The following is a 20,902-nucleotide window of genomic DNA, read 5'->3' as shown; positions in this document are numbered from 1 at the left end:
TTTATATTTATGGCCTTGAAGTGTTTTTTTCATACAAATATTTATGGCCTGCTCTGTTTTGTTTCATGTTTTTCTGTGTCCCACACACGTCTTGTACGTTAGGTTTTCCTTTCCACCTATTCTCGTTAACACAGTTCCTTGTGTCTACCAATAAGTTCCGTCCAGCCACTCGTTTTGTCCAGGTGCTACTCGTTGTCTCCATCAGTTTGCTTGTATTTTGTTCCCTGCTTTCTTTCAGTCTGTGTCAGTGCATTGTTGCCTCGACTCCTTGCTTCCTGCATTTTGGTCTACCTTTTTGCTACCAATGCCACAAAAATCTGCAAACCCTGACATAGGCTGAAAATGTACTGTAATTATGACTTCACTACTGAGTTAAGGTATGTTAGTGCAGTGATTCCTAACCTGTTTGCCTTGGCACATTTTTGTGCCGTGAGAAATCATCAGGTGTCACACAGTAAATTATCCAATTTCATTTTATTGGTCCGAAAATTATTGCAGTGAACCATTGCAAATTCATAGATTTATGGGGGGGGACCTATTCTCTGTTGTTTGCTAAATATCTTGGCTATGTCCTATTTTCAAGTATTGCTTAAATGCCAACTGGTGGAATCTTGGTGTGGTTGTTAGCTTTAATTCAGTAATGATGTTTTTTTCACTTGTTTGATGTGTTGGTGGTCCTTGAATTCACTTTGTGCACAGTCAAAACAGAAGCTGAAAGTATGTTTCTGCTTCAGTTCCGATGCAGCTACTTATAGCCTGTGTAGTCTACGTTGCTGTTACAATTTGCCTGTATTCGCTAACATTTATTATTGTATGTAAATGCCAAATGTGAGTTTGTTAACTTAATCCCATTTGCGTTTGCCTATGTGTGATGTTGAGTCAGTTTGTGCTGATGTGTTCTTTAGGATAGATAGTATGCTAGCTAGTCTCATGTGTAGGTTTTTTGTTTGTGTTGAATAACGTAAATACTGAATAGAGTCATTTATGTAACATGAGTTCATGATTGTGTAGATGCTAGAAGCATGGTGTTGATGCTTTATGATCCTCCCCATTCTACACTAAGTGCTAAGCTATATTGTGGCATCTATACCTGATCACAAACTCCTTTTTGCAGGTGGCGTTAGTTATTTGTGGACTTTTGCTATGCGCACATGGGCTCGTTTCCTATCCTATCTTTGTTCATTGATCTATGCCAGTGATATATAGTGACAGCCAGAACAATTAAATGCTCTTACTGTCACGGACGTCAAGGGCGTAAGGGCAGATCCCAAAAAAAGAGACTCTCGGTAAGAGGTCCGAACAATTTTAATTCAATGACAGAGCATGTGATGGCAAGACATACGAAACTAAAGGGACTCACCACCAGAGAGAATCAAAAAACAGATAACGCAGGGAGACACGACAAAAGGTCCGTGTGGTATAATCATACAGAACCTAAATTTGGACAGCGGTCAGAACGGCGGCAAACACGGTGCAAAAACGAATGAATATTCCGACGCCCACACACTGTCACGGTGCCCCCGAAAAAGGCTAATGATTACAATGCATGACAGGTGCGTCACCAATGTCAACGCCCACCTTCACTCACCCAGACACTGCAACACAAAGAAAAACAATTTGAAACACAGGGCCATGACACTTACATTAGATGACAGAAGCTGCACATTTGACCTCTGAATCCACTTTGTGTCACACTTTTGTTTAGTGGTATGCCATGAGATTTTTCTAAAGATAAAAGTGAAATATATGCTCGATAAAGTATGGGACAATTTCAAATATTTATTTGTGTATTTTTACATAATTTGGGCTTCCAGCTCATAAAACCCACAAAATCAGGAATTCAAAAAATTTGAATACTGTGAAGAAATGACCCCAAATTTTGCAGGCCATAAATGGTTTAAACTGAGTGTAACACTAATCCTCTACTAAACTCAAAGCACCTGCACAGGTTTCCCCAGGTATCATTAACTGCTTCAGTTTGGTTCAATTGTCTCAGTTGGGTTCAATATGGGGAAGACTGCAGACATGACAAATGGCCAGAAGACCATCATTGATACCCTCCATAGGATGGGTAAGCCACAAAAGTTCATAGCTAAGGAGGCTGGCTGTTCACAGAATGGGCCAAGGAGAGGAAGGACTGTACTGCTGGCCAGTGGTCCAAGGTCCTCTTTTACAATTAAAGTAAAATGTGCCTTTCATTCGGGAATCCAGGTCCAAGGGTTTGGAGGAAGATGGGTGAAGAACAGAACAGACACAGTCAGTAATGATTTGGGGTGTAAGGTCCAGTGCAGGTGTTGGTAAACTATGCTTTATTAAATCCAAGGTCACCGCAACAGTCTACCAAAATGTTTTAGAGGACTTCATGATTCCTTCTCCTGAGGATCTGTATGGAGATGCAGATTTCATCTTCCAGCAGGACTTGGCCCCTGCCCATACCGCCAGAAGCACCAAAACCTGGTTTGACTGGCCAGCCAACTCGCCAGATCTAAACCCCATTGAGAATCTATGGGGTATTATCAATAGGAAAATGAGGGGAACCAGACCCAAAAACAAAGAAGAACTGACAGCACGCATCAAGGAAATCTGGGCTTCCATAACTCCCAAGCAACGCCACAGGCTAATTGCCTCAATGCCACTTTTCCATGATATTAATTTTTTTAGAAAGGGTCTGTACTGTAATCGACATGCATGACTTCTACGGTTAAAGGCACAAATGCCAAAGGAGTAAATAATATCCATCCATCCATTTTCTTCCGCTTATCCGAGGCATTAGCTTTAGCAGGGAACCCCAGACTTCCCTCTCCACAGCCACTTGCTCCAGCTCTTCCGAGGGGATCCCAAGGCGTTCCCAGGCAAGCCGAGAGACGTAGTCTCTCCAGCGTATCCTGGGTCGTCCCTGGGGTCTCCTCCCGGTGGTTAATTAAAATATGCCCATGAGATCAGATACAGTCGCCATCATTTGTCTGATAGCTCATAATGACAGACAGAGCTTGCGCTCGCTCCTCTGTGTGGTGTGATCCCATGTGAGTCATGTGTGTGCGCGTACACACCATCTGTTGCCCTCCCTTTAGTTCTGATGACATGTTCCAGTTTGCCCTAGAGGAAACCTGCAGCCAGACAGTGTTATCACAGATCTGTGTGTGTGTGTGTCTTGCGGAAAACTGTTAGCCTAATCAAGTAATTTAAAGGCCTAATGAGAACATTGGTGGAATGAGATTCTGATCACTTGTTGGGAGGTGATGAGAATTGTAAATCAAATTAATGGATACACATGGTCATTCCACCTACAATAAGTGAAAATGTAAGACAATATGGAGTTTGTCCATCCATCTAAGATAATATTTGTGAGGGCAGATGTCACTGATGATCACTAACATTCAGAGATGTCAAAAGTGCTGGTATTAAGTACTTAAAGTACTGATAGTTGTGCAAAAAACAACTCTGGTAAAAGTAAATGCACTGAAGCCACTCCCTTAAGTAAAAGTGCAGTAAGCCAAACATGGCTAATTTCAGGTGGGTTTTTTTTTTTTTTTTGGCAGTGAGCAGATAAATGTTGTGGAAGTATTATATGTTAATGCTCAAATGTGACATAATTTACTGCCAGCGAACCAGACTTCAACAAGCTAGCTTTCTAAACGTGGTTCATTCATTGCAGGCACTTTTGAAAAAAGAGCGAAAAGATATTATGACCTATGAAAGGTTATTCCCAGTTCAGAGTTCCCTTGTTGTGATTGTACGACGTGTGTGCAACCGTACGCAGCACAATGTGCAGGCAAAATAACAATATTTTGCTTTCTGACCGTGCCATCCACAAACATGGCATGCGCCGACACTTCGCCCCCACTAGCTTAGCTACATGGAATGCCATAACACTTTGCCACCAATAGCTTAGCATCACCGTAGCCATGCGGCAAAAGAAGATGGTCAATGGTCAATGACTCTCTTTACAGTTTTTCAGCGCTCTGCTTTTTCACTAACTTTAGAAGGTTTTAAAAGTAAAAAGCTCATTTTAAAACTGTAAGGGGTAGAAAGTAGATATTTGTGTTTAAAAAGTAAGGAGTAAAAGTGAAAAGTCTCGAGAAAAAATAAAGACTCAAGTAAAGTATAGATACCAAACATTTGGTGCAGGTATGTTTCCAGGTCTATAATAGTTGAGCTGAGTGCTTGTGTGTGTCATAACACAAACAGGATAAATAGAGACAGCCTCTGCAAAGCCTCACAGATCAATAAGGACATCATGCTCCTGGCCTAAATAATTACATGTCATCTACTTGTCTGTCCAGCCAGATATGCGCAAATCTCACAGATTTTCCATCCTAGAAAAGAAATGTCAATTGATGACACTTCCAGCTCATTCAATTGAAATGCTTTCCCAAGCATCATTTATGGATGCTCATGTACGTTTTGAGTATGTGCTGAACTTCTGTCTTTAGTTATCCCAACATTTATTGACAGTTTTGATGAGGGTTAAGGATGGTCATAGTTGAGGCTTTAAAAACTTCACACATTCCACATTCACAACTCACAGTACTGGCCAAGGAGCATTTTTTATTGATGTGAAAGGCTTTTGGAAGGGATTGACTCCAACTTCTGTTTTGTACACTGGCATATGACTCTAAGGGTCCTTGACCAAGGTTGTGTGCTTGCTGGGTTTGACAACGCAGGGTACTGACTCAACATGTCATAAATTTGCCAAATCCAAGTCCAAATCAATCCACAAATATTATACAAAGAGTTAAATAAATAATCACTTATTAACATTATTATTAATGCATTGTTTAATTTCTATGTCAAAAATAATCATACACTGTGAAGAGAGGTTGAACCACACAAAACGAATGAAAATGTAAATTAATGACCACATCATGAAAACAATTACAAAATACAAAAATACTACTACTACTACGACTACTAGTGATCATACTAGTAATCGTAGTAGTAGTCGTAGTCATAGTAGTAAAAATAAGAAATCATAAGAATAGTAATAGTAGTCGTCATAGCTGTTATTAAGTAAGTCTTTATGTTTCATACAGTTGAGACCTTGTGCTGTCTACCAGGATCACCTCACTTCATGCGCCAGGCGCAAACAGGAAGACAGACCAACATGTATTGTAGCTATGGTATTTGGTAGCAGCCTTGACTACAATTTATTTTTAAATGGATGACATATTCTGGTGACGGCACGGTGGACGACTGGTTAGAGCGTCAGCCTCACAGTTCTGAGGACCGGGGTTGAATCCCCGGCCCCGCCTGTGTGGAGTTTGCATGTTCTCCCCGTGCCTGCGTGGGTTTTCTCCGGGCATTCCGGTTTCCTCCCACATCCCAAAAAAACATGCATTAATTGGAGACTCTAAATTGCCCGTAGGTGTGAATGTGAGTGCAACTGGTTGTTTGTTTGTATGTGCCCTGCGATTGGCTGGCAACAAGTTCAGGGTGTACCCCGCCTCCTGCCTGATGATAGCTGGGATAGGCTGCAGCACGCCCGCGACCCTAGTGAGGAGAATCGGCTCAGAAAATGGATGAATGGATGGATATTCTGGTGATATTTTATGTTTGTTTAAAATACACTTTAGACTTGAGGCCTGGTCAGTTTCCTCACTTATTTATGCTATGTACATGTACATACTGTACGGTATGAATAATGGTTTGCAAAACCTTAAAAGTTTCATTGATTAATATAAGTTGTTCAAATTATAATAGTAATATATTTCTGCCTTTATAAATTACACACTGTTGGTTTGATCAAATGGCAGTGAAATGAACTGGTTAACTGATATTGGATTCTTTTAGGCTGGTCGTCTGGCAGACATTTTAACACTCATAATGCCCTGAAATACATTCATAGAAAATGGACAGGTTTTTGGATTACAAGAAAAAGCTTTTTTTATTATTATTATTCATGAACGCAAGTGATGAAAATAATGTTCCAAAGCCTGAAAGCTTAATGGTATCAAAATATAGCTTTTAAGAGCAGCATTTCCAGCAAAAAAGATTGTTCTTTATGTTGAGGTTAAAGAACAGATGAAAAAAAAGAACTTTCAAACTTTGGATACATACTTTTAATTTGACAGCAACAATATGATTCCATACTAAACTAGAGTGTGAAAACACTTATGATGCTTACGCATCACCATAGATTCTACAATACTAAGTTTTTAACAGTATAACAATGGCATGATTAGGGTAAAACTAGATTATCCCAAGACATATCGCGCAAAACAAGATTACACAGTGTCATTTATGCCATACTGCAGGGCACTTCTGGCACAACTCAATTTGCTGGTATTTCAGTTTTCCATCTTATCATATCTCTATTTTGAGAAAGTAAGTGAGATACAGGTTAATTATTCAGATATATTCATTAAATCGTCACTGATGGTGTAGTGGTACACTCGCCTGACTTTGGTGCAGGCAGCGTGGGTTCAGTTCCCACTCAGTGACGGTGTGAATGTGAGTGCGAATGATTGTCCGTGTCTATATGTGTTCGGGTTGTAGTCTGCCTTTCGCCCGAAGTCAACTGGGATAGATTCCAGCGCCCCGTGACCCTAACCAGGATAAGCGGTGTTGAAAATGGATGGATATTCATTCAATCGTTATTTTGTCACTGCAGATACCAATTCACCAACAATATTAACATCAGCAAAGTCTCTGGTTGTATTTTTCTTTCACAATGAACACCTGTTCCATACTGTAATTGGATTTGTCCCCATTGACACCCTCTAACAATGTCCCCTGTGTGCTTCATAGAAATCTAGAGTGTCAGACAATCAACTTTGGTAGACTGAACAAGCATCTGTCTGTCTTTCTCTCTCTTATTCTCCCCATCATCTTGCCAAGATGTGTTGGTGCTCTTACATAGACCAAAACAGAGCAAGCATCATCCATCTTTTTCTAGTGGCTCTCTGTAGCTTTCTTTAGCAGGCTAACTGTAGAATATAGCGACTGAGGAGAAGATGATTACCGCCCCAGTGCTCCAGTGAGCAGTTCAATGAGCCCACCACAGCACTCGTAAACTTTTATTTCATTCCTTGCGCAAATGAGAAAATCTGGACAGTTAAAGTTGCAATGAGAATGCATTACAAACCCAGTTGGGTATTGAACAGACTGAAGATGAAGGTGGTGAATGAATTAACTTTTTCTTTAATAATTAAACTGTTAACATTCAGGTACACACACAGTTTCCGATCTGTTGGGACAGAAAGGTTCCGTTCATGTTTTTGATTATTAAAACGATGAAATAATTGGCACGTGTCAGTCATGCCACTATTTGAATGGCAAACTGGGGCTGATCGCACTGTGCCCCGGAACAAGTAAGACAGAGGGATGGGATGGTCCAATACCACTTTTATTATGACCGACTATAAGTACTTATTTCAGTGTAACTTTAATAAACCACTCTTACTTCTCTTTACTCACCCAGCCGCACCTCGGCTTTGTGACGATAGTGTGGCTAGTTCGGCTAGAGCTGAGCAGCACAGCGCCAAAAGGACGACGGGACTCTAAACTCGGTGCTTAACCAACAGCTTGCATGGCGGCCGCCACCTGATTAAAGCATAAATTTACAGTGGGCTATAAATGTTGTCACTCGTGTTTACCTTAAAGTACCTCCACACTGCTCCTATCTGGAACGTGTACTGTATCTCAGGCTGGTTAAGTGGTATCGATGTGTAGTATCGCCGCATTCAAGTATGAGTACTTTACAGACGTACATCAGTGCTGATACTGGTATCAGTATCCGTGCATCCCTAACTTGTACTCATTGATTTCATGGTTGAATCATCCATCCATCCATTTTGAACACCGCTTATCCTGGTTAGGGTTGCGGGACGCTGGAGCCTATCTCAGCTGACTTCGGGCGAAAGGCGGACTACACCCTGAACTGGTCGCCAGTCAGTCACAGGGCACATTCGCATACACATTCACACCGTCACTGAGTGGGAACTGAACCCACGCTGCCCGCACCAAAGTCAGGCGAGTGTACCACTACACCATCAGTGACTCTAGGGTTGAACCACTTCTCATTGTTAAATATATAGTATATATTGGAGAGAAAGACCAACATGTCATCTGGTAAAGCATTGTGCACAACATTGGCTTTTCAAAGCAACACTTGTGCTGTTACATAAAAGCAGCTCTGTTATGTTGCTATTTTGCAGTTCTTCAAGGGTAGTTTTATTCACCCTTCTCTCAATAATCGTAATGGCAAGTGACATTTTTACGACACCATTTTTCCAAACAATTTAGGAAATCAAGACAGTGCACATTGGAAATCTAAAGTAAAAGCCACTTGATGTTATATTGAGCACTCACCATCATTCGTTTAACTTAAAATGAGAACAAAATAAACAAATAACATGGAAGAAGAGATGTGAATAACCATGTTATTTATTGTTTCATAAGCAATAGGCAGTTTTGTTTTACGCTAAGACTCAATAACAGAATGGAATGAAACCTTATACCCAATTTGAATCAAAATGTTTCTCACAAAAAGATCCTCAGGGGCTGCATTCCTGATTACTATTTTATGGCCAGGGTTAGACACCAAGGCTCTAATTGCAAAATGGGTTATTGCACTTTTGGTTTCTTTGTGAGGAATGCATGACTGAGGTGACAAATTGGAATCTGGGTGTTCTCGTTTGCAATGTAAAAGCTCACTGAGAGCAGAGAGAAAAAAAATACATAGATTTATACGGGGGTAGCGGGATAGAAGCATTATTAGGATTCCCACATTGTTTCCAGGCAGGACACGACCTGCTCCAATATTACTGGCTCCAGGACACACGTTGCTGCACTATGATCGACTGCTGTATCCCGGTAGAAGATGCCCTACTGCTTCCAGACGGGAAAAGAAGGATGTGATTTAAGTGTCACATTAGGTCGGAGGCGAGGAGGTGCGGGCGGGCGGAAGGGGCCGAGGGGCTGGCTTGGGGGCCAACCCCGGAGGCTCTGGCGACCAACCCACTAATCCTAACCCACCCTAACCCTAACCTTAACCCATCCTAAACTGCCCCAACCCTAGCCCTAAACCTAACCATAACAAACTTCTTCGTTTTTATTTCGTACAAATGTGATACATGTTTGGGATGGTCATCTCATTACATCTGTGTAGCCTGCCTACCGCAACGCAGAAGCCACTCATGTTGCAGCGGGGCGTGTCCTGCCTGGAAACTATGTGGGAATCCTAATAACGCGGGATAGACAGATGAGTCGTTGAATGGATGGATCAAGAGCTGGATTGATACATGGTGGATGAATGGATGGATGGATTTCTGGTAACATAATGATTGGAAGTTTAACTAATGCATTGGTAGTTCAGCACATAGATGGGTGATTTCCTTGTGAGTAATTCAATAGATAGTTGATTCAAATGTTGGGTTTTTCTATGAATGGAGGGACTGAAGAGAGCATACATAATGGATTAATGGATTTTTTTTGTGGCAGTTCAGGAATGGATGCACTAATTGTTGGGTGAGTGTTTGGATTGATTGAGTAATATGTGCTTAGATATTTTATTATTGTTTGTTGTTTGTTTGTTTGTTTTTTTCAGAAGGATGATAAATAGATGGAAAGATGGAGCAATGGATGAATGATGGTTGTGTGGGGAGCTTGATGAACAGATACACCGACAGCTGAGGTGGTCAATGAGTTACTAAAATGTGTACTTGATTTAACGACTGAATGGATGTTGGATCGGTATGCAGTTTGGCTGACGAGATGGATAGATTTAGGGGTGTCCCATGAATGACTGGCTAATAACTGATTGATGAGTAGTTTGGAGGTATTTGTGGCGAATGTTCAATGAATCAATGATTGATGTATGAATGTTTTACAAGGATGAATTTGTGGGTAGTTCAAAGGGTGGCAGGGTGGGTGGCTCCATTAATGAATGGATAGTGGGAATGTATGAATGCATTGGCGGGGAAGATGAATGATTGGTTCATTGGTAGTTTAATGGATGGTGGGTAGCTCAAAGAATGGATGGATGGATTTTTGGGTTGTTCAGTGGAAAAATGAGTGGTGGGTAGAGCAATGAGTTAATGGACTTTTTGGCTTTTAGGTAGTTTTGTGACTAAATGATGAGTGGATGTTCAATTGGTAATCAATTTGACACAACGGATGGCTGGATTTGTAGGTAGTCCAATGGATGACTGGACAAGAATGGACTGCTGTGTAGTTTGGATAGATTTGTCGGTAGTTCAACAAATGAATGAATGACGAGTGGGTGCTTAACACGGATGGATTGGTGGGTATTTCTTTGAATGTCTGCCTAGTTGATGAATGCGTGGTTTCATGAAGGATGAAGACAAATGCCACAGAAAAGTTTCACATCATGCGGTATATTTTGGGGAATATTTCTGAGAAAGGCTGACACAGCCTGCTGGTGATAGAGGAATGTTGGAATGGGGATTCCAAAAAGGAAACCGTGTATGCGATCATTTCAGGTCAGCTATCTACCGGGCCAGTAATCCCCTGCCTTGACAAAACAAAAAATAGAAAAATCCTGAGAAATGAAGTATGTGCTGACTCTGTGGCTCATTGAAATACGAGACTCCACAATGTCATTGGACCATCTGACATGGCAGTGGTGCAGCCCATTAATTTTAGCTATTTATATGTACGTAGCAGTACCATACAACACTGTTGGAGAATTCCTGGTGTTTGTGTATCTAATGGTAAACTAATCCCAAGACACACAAAATGGCATTACATGATGGCCTGAGCAAAAGTGCCTCCTGGCTTCAATGTGTTCAGGTGACGTATTTTCATTTGTCAAATATCGTTCACTCAGCAGGAGAAGAATGAGCCGAATGGTTTGATCCTAATCCTGAGCTTTGTGATTTGGTTGCTATGATGATAATCAGCTGGCCATACTCTCCTGAAATTGGATAACAATTTAAGTATCACTTTCTGAGAACCCCAGCATGCTGTACATTAATATATATATTTATATACACACACACTTGACTTCCGTTCCACGTCACAGTCACCCACACAACACACAACAGGATTGAAAATATTTAATGTTTTATGTACAATTGTCGGCCGCATACAGTATGTTTTTGATTTGTTTTCATGGGACAAAAATAAAAACAAAACAAAAAAACTTAACACACCTCAAGCCACAAGATAACTGGACAATTTTTAGATTCAGGATCACTGTGTCTTCAGATAATCATGCCTCTGCTCGCTTTGGTCAGAAGCAGGATTATCTTTGTGTTCCAAGCTTTACATGACACAACTGGGCCTGAGAAAGGAACACAGAATTGGGTATTTTAGAACTCTCACTTGTCATTCCACAGTCAATTAGTGTAACTTCAGCCATAAAACAGGGGAGAAACTGGAAGTATACCTATGAACTTAGACATTTCACATCATTTCATTTCTGTAGTTACATATTTTAATATTTGTAATCTCACAAAATGGCACCGAACGTTTCCCTGATATGTATAAAATGTTTTGAAAAATGTTATGCAATATGTTGCACACTGCTAAAGTACGAGTGATACATCTGATTAGCATAACGCTAACGTCAGCAAGAGTTGAGACCACGGGCCCGTGTCAATATAAGCATTTTCTGTTCCCTCCTAGATACATCAGATACACATGAGCTGGTGTCACAAGTGACTCACTTTGTGTATCGCTGATGTTTGTAGAAGCAATTGCCTACAAGGTGCACATGATGATGGTAAGTTGTTGTCTGACTTATATGTGACATATTTCCACCTGTTTTGGGGCATTCGACTTTGGAGGCTTTGTTGTAGTCAACACTGAATACTCACATTGACAAACTACATCTTAAATCACTTAACATTTAAATGAAGAAAAAAAAATTAGGAATAGTGATTGAACTTGGATTTGTATGTAAATGCAATTAAAGAAACAACTATGAAAGTTACCTTGTACCTTCAAATTATGTGCAAATAAATACAAACCTGCTTAATCATCCTCCAGAAAAAAACTGTACTTCTCATTTTTTGGGTGTCAATTTGATCTTCGGTTGTCACCTTGCAGTAGACTGATCGCTTGGATGAATATTTCATTTTCTGTTTGTCTATCTGAGTAAACCTTTTCTGCAAAGACAGCAAAACAAAATGTTGAAATGTAAATTTGTATTCACAAGGAAAACCTAATTGCTCCTGAGTGGACTGCATCAGTACAAATTGATTTTCTCAAAGTATCACTCTGAATTAAAAGAGCGGAAAATCTAAAAGTGTTTGTTTTACATAACAGTTGTCAGTCACAAAACACTGAGAAGGCAGAAAGTAATTTTAAAGTTACGGGTGCAAAGCAAACCAATTAGATGGATTAAGCAATTAAAACTGCATGTTTACTCATGACTTGACTGTTTCAGGGCTTCCATGCAAACCAGAGTTGTCCAAATAGTTGTGCAGGCTCATAATTTATACCTAATCTGCAAAGACACATACACTTAACTCCATTTGACTTTCACAGATTCTAAAAACCATGTGAATAAAGCATGTCAGATGAGGTGTGGCAGATGTCACTTTATTGATGGGGCATGGAACTCAAATAGATGATTATTGAACTATCCAAGAACTCAGCGACCCGTCTTCTTTCATAGAAAAGAACCCTTCGTGGAAAGATCTCTGTGTGCGATACTGCTCTGCTGACCCATGCTGTGATCAAATGTGCAGATGTGCATCCCGTAAGCGCTTTGACCTTGAGGTTTATCCTCATGTGCGCCTTCAAGTTTCATCTGGTCATGAGCCCCTGACAATGGGGAGCGAAATGAGCCATGGAAGAATTAGGATGGCAGGTGTAAAGGTCAACAGAGTCATGATAAAGCAAGAGGACTCACAGAGAGATGGAAGACCCGGGACTCAGCGGTCTGAGCCAAGACAAGCAAACCATTATAGGTAACAGTGGAACCTATAAACTGGAATTTTGGCTGCTCAATGTCACTTGTTCCGAAGGTTAGTGTCAAGTGTTTCCTTTGTACGTTTTACAGTGTTCTTAGTCAGAACACTTATAAACGTGTTAGAAAAGGGGACACACAAATGAGGTGGTCATCCAAGCATTACAGCCTTGTCATACGCATTCCAGGTAGAGTTGAATATTGTTTTATTAGTTTATTTTAATTATAACCGTGGTTATTTTATTTTATGCTTTTTTTCTGTTTGTCTATTGTTTTTTGCCGACATTTTCCTATGGGAATATTGTTTCAAAATACAAATAAAGAGGCTGTCAAGCAGAGTCCCAAAATCAGTTTGTGTTCTGCCACAGAGGTGCCACTGTAGACCATGTATAAGATGCAGGGAGAGGGTGGACAAGTGGGAGAAAAAGTATAAAATCTGACAGGTGAGAAAAAGGCCAGAAGATTAGACAAACGCATGTCAGAAACGTATTCAGACAAGGATAAAAAGATAAAGAGGGCTACATACAATGGGGTGAGATTAAAATGAGTGATGACAGGATTAAAATGGGTGACCGCTACACCAAAGACAGACAGGGGGGAAAAAAATCAGGAAGTTTTAAAGGATTAACAGGGAAAACAAAGAGTAAGGCAGTGAATAGATAACAGTGACACACATTTGGACACTTTTTGTTCCCTGTTTTAAATTCTGTCGTCGCTCATCCACTAAGTCTCTTTCTTTTACATCATTTTTACATCCATCCTTCACTATTCCTCATGCTCCTAGAATTATCTCTCGACCTCTTCGGCTGCTTGTTTGTCTCCTTCCCAATTTAAGTAATACCTGTGACACTCAGTGCTCTGTAGATGCTCATAAAATGTGCATTCTCATCGCCTTCAATCTTTGCAGCAGTCGTCGGTCCCGTTCTTTCTGCTTGGTCTTCCTCTCTTCGTAAACCTGCTCCAGATGGTCTTAAACCATTAACGCCAGTGCCAGCAACGTTTGGTTGCATCCCTCAGCGGCCAGGAGAATGGCTGCCCGTAGGCTGGTTTTGACAGTCAGACATAAAACTCTTCCACCAGCAACAACTGTCAAACCTGGCTGCTTGCCAGCAACTCTGTCTTATTCCAGGTACCTGTAGCTATTACTAAGGCTAGATATCCAGTACATTAGGAGTAGGGATGCACCGATACTGCTTTTTTCAGACCGAGTAAGAGTGCAAGTATTTACATTTGAGTAGTCGCCGATGTCGAGTACCGTCTTGCAACTGTGATGAGAATGTTTCATTTTAATCAAATATTGTTCAAAACCACAACATTTTGACATATGTTTCACTCAAATGTAACACTTTTTAAAGACTTGTCATGACAACATCGCAACACTGACAGAATAAATCCCATATTACAAAACAAAAGGCATCATTACAACTCTGATCATATGGTAAATGTTAACTAAAGCATTCCATTACAAAAGTTAATTCCCCTAATAATCTGTTTTAATAATACTGTACAGAAAGAAATAAACACAGTTACTTTCTTTTACAAAGTGTACCTCAATGCAGCTCATGCAGCCATCATGTGTTTGCGAGTGTGAACAAGAATGGCGGCTGCACTAAAAAGCAAATTAGCATTACTGGTAATTACAAGACAAAAGGTTGAAAAATAACACAGAGATGCATGGAGTTACCTAGAACACAGTTTTATCTGCATAACACATGAACAACTGTAGTTTGATGCGGAAAAATGAAAAATGCTAGTTTTATCTGAGTCCGTGTTGTCTGGTGGCAGCTGGTATAATTCTAGGACTTGACAGACGTCCTGATGCTGTTTTTTACCCGACACCCTCTTTCCTGACAACTGATGACTTTTGAGTCTGATACCTGAAGCTGTTATTCCACAAATTTGACAGACGTGTTCCTGAGACTTGTTGCTTTTTTCTTCTCATGTCTGACACCTGACTCTTGACACCTGAGGCTGTCCTAGAATGTACACTGTAATCGTACTACCAATTGATGCTTGGATGACTGATGATTGGATACATTTCATGCGTATCAAGAATTTCAGAAGTTGAATCTCATAAAAGTTCATCACACCGTTGAAGCAAAGTTATGATGCTGAAACTGTTACAGTATGAGCCTTTTTTTCCTCAATTGAAGAAGAACATGCTAAAATCGTGTTTAAGTTGTGACGTTTTCTATGTGTGTCTTTATCTTTTCGGCACAAAAAATGTATATGGTAAATGATAAGGGAAGCAATTTGCTTAGATCTTCACAAACAACTGCAACGTCCATCCATCCATCCATTTTCTGAGCCGCTTCTCCTCACTAGGGTTGCGGGCGTGCTGGAGCCCATCCCAGCTGTCATCGGGCAGGAGGCGGGGTACACCCTGAACTGGTTGCCAGCCAATCGCAGGGCACATACAAACAAACAACCATTTGCACGCACAGTCATGCCTACGGGCAATTTAGAGTCTCCAATTAATGCATGTTTTTGGGATGTGGGAGGAAACCGGAGTGCCCGGAGAAAACCCACACAGGCACGGGGAGAACATGCAAACTCCACACAGGCGGGGCCGGGGATTGAACCCTGGTCCTCAGAACTGTGAGGCTGACGCTCTAACCAGTCGTCCACCGTGTCGCCCAACTGCAACGTATGAACAGTTAAGTCGTGGCTCTCAGTCAGTCCATTGTATGGATGTATGTGCTTTTAAATTTTTAGCTTTGGTTTATTTCTCGTGGAGTGTACTGGGATATAAAACAACACTTTTCGACTTTGTAAAAGTCTATGTGTCTGTGCATCCAGTTTACGGACGATCTTCTTTAATGGATTTCAGGATCTGGTTCTCACTGGGCCCGAGAGCTCCCCCTGCTTGACTTCAGAGATTGCATTAGGTGTAGAGGTTCGATGGTCTGATCAGTGCCTGCAGCAGGACTTATTGCGTGACATAACTTGTCACTCTCCCTGCCAGACATGACAACCTATTTGACTTTGATGTCCTTGGTGTGCACCTATTCTACCTAACCTGATGCCCAAAAAGTCACTCACTGGCTGCCCTGTAAATTTGATGCATACTGTTGACTCTTATTTGACTGACAATTAAAAAACAAACAAAAAACAGTTTACCTCTTTTGCAAATCAACCTTTAATTAGAGGCCAAAAATATCTTCATTGTCTCTGTCCTGTCCAAATTGCCCATCCTTTGAGGTAACATGTATGGGATTCATCAGTTTCGTTGAGCCTTCACTATCATAGCAGGGGTAGCAGATCATTAATCTCCATCAACCCTTTTACCAATAATTAATCAGTGTCACAGTTTAACTTTTGAGGCTGCTCATTAGGTTAATTGTGACTTTTTTACATATAAATTAGCCTTCCCAAAATATACCGTAGAGCAGGGGTGTCCAAACTTTTTCTTCCAAGCACAACATACCGAAAAATCGAAGGATGCAAAAGCCATTTTGACCTTCTTTACCTTTAATTTATTTGCCATTCTTAAACCAATCCATCATTGTAAGTCAAGAAATGCAAAGCAATTCTATAGTTTTTTAAAAATAAATATATATTTATTAAAAAAAACAGCTAGGTGATGATAAAGCAAAAAAATTAAGAATTTCTCTGAACTTTTAGGTGGCCAGCGGCCCTGTATCCCACTCGCGGTGGAGGTTTATGGTATGTGCGCTATGTTCAGCCGCACAGGGTGGCATGTCCAGTTAGGGCGTGTAAGGGGGGTCTCGCACAGGGCGCCATTCAAGCTAGGACCGTTCAGAACCAAAACATGAGCAATCTGAACTAAAATGACTTTGACACGTAGCAGAAAGTGAAGCAAACAATTTCAATTTCGGAGCGCATTTTACCGAATGAGGCGGCACGGTGGTGGACTGGTTAGAGCGTCAGCCCCACAGTTCTGAGGACCCGGGTTCAATCCCCGGCCCCGCCTGTGTGGAGTTTGCATGTTCTACCCGTGCCTGCGTGGGTTTTCTACGGGCACTCCGGTTTCCTCCCACATCCCAAAAACATGCATTAATTGGAGACTCTAAATTGCCCGTAGGCATGACTGTGAGTGTGAATGGTTGTTTGTTTCTATGTGCCCTGCGATTGGCTGGCAACCAGTTCAGGGTGTACTCCGCCTCTTGCCCGATGACAGCTGGGATAGGCTCCAGCACGCCCACGACCCTCGTGAGGAGAAGCGGCTCAGAAAATGGATGGATGGATGGATTTTACCGAATGATGTGCGAATTGGAGAAAACAAGGATATGAGGAATTAGAACAAATTTCTTTTTCTCTTCTTGCCTTGTTACCCAGAGTAGAAAGTAAGTTGTACAATGTAGGTAAACGAGACGGGCCGTGTCAATTGTTATAGACTGTGTTGTTCTAATGACTATTGTCACAGTAGTCATCTTAACACTGTAAAAAAGAAAATAGCAAGGCAGTTTAAAAATACAAAAACAATTTGCATAAAACGTTTGTGGTGGATGACCCTAGGAAAAAGCAAAAATTACATTCATTATGGAATAATTTCGGTGGCCACCTGTCAGAATCAAATTCGCTGAACCATTATGTAGCTTGGCAACTAATTAACACAGAACAAAACAAACTTTTTTGCTAAATTAACTGTTAACAGTTTCGCTTTGGCGGAGGTCTGCACTCCCAGGCAAGCATGTTCATAACAGCTCAAAGTTTATACTTTTAACGTAAGTATTCTTCTTCTCTTTGGCTGTTGAACTTTCAAACTCAGGCCGGCCGACATCGCCCCCTGGATATCCGGCTGGGTACGTCCTGGTCTCAGATTTTTTGGGGGGTCCCACTCTATGTCACAACATTATTCTGAGAAAAACATACACACACACACACACTGGAAGAGCATGAAGAAGAACAGAGCTAAAGTTGGAACCCCAACCAAAAGTCCAAACTGCATTTATTTTCTAATTTACGGAGAAGCAAAAGTTTGTTAAAAAGCCAATATTAAACTAATTTATAGCTGTAGGGATTTAGGTTACAAATACAGTAAACAAATGTAATAATGTAGGCAATAAACCAAACGTTCTTTCCAGAAGAGTAAGCATTTGTCCACACGGTATATCGAATTCTCGTCTATTATCTGACACCAATGGGGGTGGAAAGTTAGTAGAGGGTTAAAACCTCCTCGCAATGAGAGCCAACCCACCGCGCTCTGGTGCCGGCACCGGTGTCAGTATTTGACGTGGGCTCGAACCTGTCAGCACGCGCGCTGCAAAGTGGAAAGTGTGTTTTTTGGGTTTTTGTTTTTTTATGTACACATTTGAATACCTGTTGAAGCTCCTGCGTTTTGGATGATCATGGGGATTTTTTCCTTTCTGTGCCACCAAGTCAAAAGAGGGCTTCCACTCTTTTGGGAATGTGTTTATGAATGCGCAGTGCACATATTTTGTCTTCCTATCCTCCTCTTTCTCCTGCGTGTTCGTCCTCGCGTCTAATATGTGAAGATGTTATTTGATGGCACAACCCGTTCACTCGCCTTAAGGCTCGAATGATGTAAAATCTTTTGAGATGAAAAACGACACTTTGGGTCATATTTGCTCGCCTGCGCGGGGCTCCTGCTTGTTTTTCGAGTCTGTGGAGGAACGCGCAACTTTGCCGGGAGCCGGATCCGGGGCTGCCGTCGGTCTGAGCTGCTCAGGAGGGCCACACTCCGGGGGCCAGGAGGGGAACCGCAGGAGCGGCCGGACCGGGCATCCGGTTAAACTACTGCGGATTGGAGATGCTGAAGATGGGGCTGATGATGATGATGCTGAATGGTACCGCATCCTTACTGTGTTTACTCCAGTGCGCGGTCGTCTTTTTCCCGGCGTGCTCTCACTCGCACCCGCAGCCGTGCCAGGTTCTAAAGCGCATCGGGCACACGGTTCGGGTGGGAGTTCTGCACGTGCATCCTCGCTTCCTCCCCGACGCCGGCAGCCCCGCGCGGGGTCCACCGGAGACCAGAGATGGGCGAGCGCAGGTGGAGAAAAGTGCCGGAAGCCTCCGGAGTAGAGGTTCTGCTCCCAGCCACCGTGTTGGAAGTAGGGGGAAAATTCACGCACGGCAGCGGGAAGAGAAGGCGTCGTGGGATGGTCGCACATTCGCCCCCAGAGAGTCGGTCCTCCTCGCGGTGGAGACTGTGAACCGAGCCGGGATTCTTCCCTTCAATTTGTCCCTGGAGCTCGTCGTGGCGGTCGGCTCGGGACTCGGCGAGCTGCCCGCCTTCTCCTTCACCTCCCCGGGCAGCCCCGAGGACGAGGACCCGCTGTCCTTTGTGGAGAGCGTGTGTCACACGGTGGTCGTGCAAGGGGTCTCCGCCATGGTGGCATTCCCACGAAACCGTGACGAGTTTGTCAAGTTGGAATTTGTATCTCAAGCTCTTCGGGTGCCGGTGGTCAGCATTCTTCCGAGAGAGTTTAAGCGCCAAAGTGAGGTAACAACAACAAAAGAATAAATGAATAAAATCAATAAATAAATACTGTACTTGTTAACGTTGCTGCCATTATTTAACATGTTTGCCAAACTGAATCATCCAAGAGGAAAAATAATCCAGATCAGATAACATTTATCTACATAACCAAATGACTCCCCTGGGTGCTTGGCCCTTAATCTACACAGCAAAACATTATAAATCTGCCTTTATATTCACAATACATTAGTTCAGGTAAATACTGCATGGAATGTAACAGCATCTATGTTATTTCAGATTGCAGTGATCAGAATAAAACTGGATGGCACGGTGAGGTCATGGATAGCACATCGGCCGCACAGAGGTTGAGGGTTTGAATCCGGGCTCTGGCCTGCCTGTGTGGAGTTTGCATGTTATCCTCGTGCTTGCATTTCTGCATGGTGTCCACTTTCCTTCGACATTCCAAAAACATGCACGTTAAATTCGCTGACGATTAAATGGTGCATCGGTGTGAATGTGAGCGTGGGTGGTTGTTTGTATACACTGAACAGTATGAAGAAGGCACACAGCTGCCCATGGTTCATGTACACATGTAGCAACTACAGGGAGAGGAGGGAGTGTTCTCTCTGTTTCCAAAAATGATTGAAGGTGATCACCCAACAGCCAATGATTCCACTGTTGTACTATTATAAGGCTGCCAAGTCTGTGGAAGATGAATACATGCCCACAGACACACATTGTGCACCCTGTAATGTAGCCTGAGTATTGTCTTTCATCTCAGTATTGATCTGGTACCTTTCTTCTCAGGCATGTGTTTAGGGCTGAAGCAATTTGTTGATTTTTGTACATTAGAAAGCTATTGCATTTATTATGGGCAATGATTAACCATGGTATTCGGTTTCTTTTTAAATGTGTGTATTTTTTTAGTTTAGGGAAACAAATTGCACAGTCCACCAACTGGAAGTTTCTATATGCAATTATTCACCTGTACTTGTGATATTTCATCTGAGACTATTAAATCACATTGCGAGATGATTATTTGTTAGTGTTATGTATGTATAATATGAACCCAGGATAAGATTACAGTAGTGCCTTGAGATACAAGTGACCCGATTTATGAGTTCTTCGAGCTGTCGATCGGCCGATTTTTTTGTTATTATTATTTTACTTGCGAGCACAAACTTGAGATACGAACGCTGAATGGCAGGTGAATCAGCTCACTTCATAAAAAGTGTTGGTTCTACTTTTGTGCAAAACTGCCACTTTTCTTGGAATTGTTCCTGCATGCTGTTTGTGGGAATTTCTGTCCATTCATCAAGAAGAAAATTTGAGAGGTCATCGGTCATTGATGTTGGTCCTGAGAGAGTATCTGGTTCACAGTCTCTGGTTTAGTTCAACCCAACAGTCTTTGTTGGGATTGGGGTCTCAAGTTCTTCCTCACAAAACTCATCCATGTATTTCTTTATGGACCTGACTATGCACGGGCACTGGCGTGCTTTGACAAAAACAAATAAAAAATAAAAAATTAAATAAATCTTTCCCCAAAATATCCCCACAAAATTGGAATCACACAGTGGTCAAAAATGTCTTGATAATATGAAGACTAAAATTTAGCAGAACTA

The 20,902-nt window shown here is 41.7% G+C and overlaps 1 protein-coding gene and 1 long non-coding RNA gene across 2 annotated transcripts in view; both read left to right on the top strand.

The window, feature by feature from the left end:
- Nucleotides 1–237: 237 nt before the first annotated feature.
- On the top strand, nucleotides 238–13,154 carry LOC133489811 (uncharacterized). The gene is made up of 3 exons (XR_009792000.1): nucleotides 238–377; nucleotides 11,590–11,686; nucleotides 12,584–13,154. It is a non-coding gene; the product is annotated as an uncharacterized LOC133489811 (long non-coding RNA).
- Nucleotides 13,155–17,865: 4,711 nt separating this feature from the next.
- The window catches only part of grin3a (glutamate receptor, ionotropic, N-methyl-D-aspartate 3A), a 44,505-nt gene continuing 41,468 nt past the window's right edge, over nucleotides 17,866–20,902 (top strand). Inside the window, exon 1 of the mRNA XM_061798997.1 lies at nucleotides 17,866–19,304. Coding sequence (XP_061654981.1) covers nucleotides 18,612–19,304 — 693 coding nt within the window. The 5' untranslated portion in view covers nucleotides 17,866–18,611. The remainder of the gene's footprint in view (nucleotides 19,305–20,902) is intronic.

The sequence above is a fragment of the Phyllopteryx taeniolatus genome, chromosome 15 (genome assembly GCF_024500385.1).
Source record: "Phyllopteryx taeniolatus isolate TA_2022b chromosome 15, UOR_Ptae_1.2, whole genome shotgun sequence".
NCBI lineage: Eukaryota > Metazoa > Chordata > Actinopteri > Syngnathiformes > Syngnathidae > Phyllopteryx > Phyllopteryx taeniolatus.
This window is presented reverse-complemented; position numbering and strand designations above follow the sequence as displayed.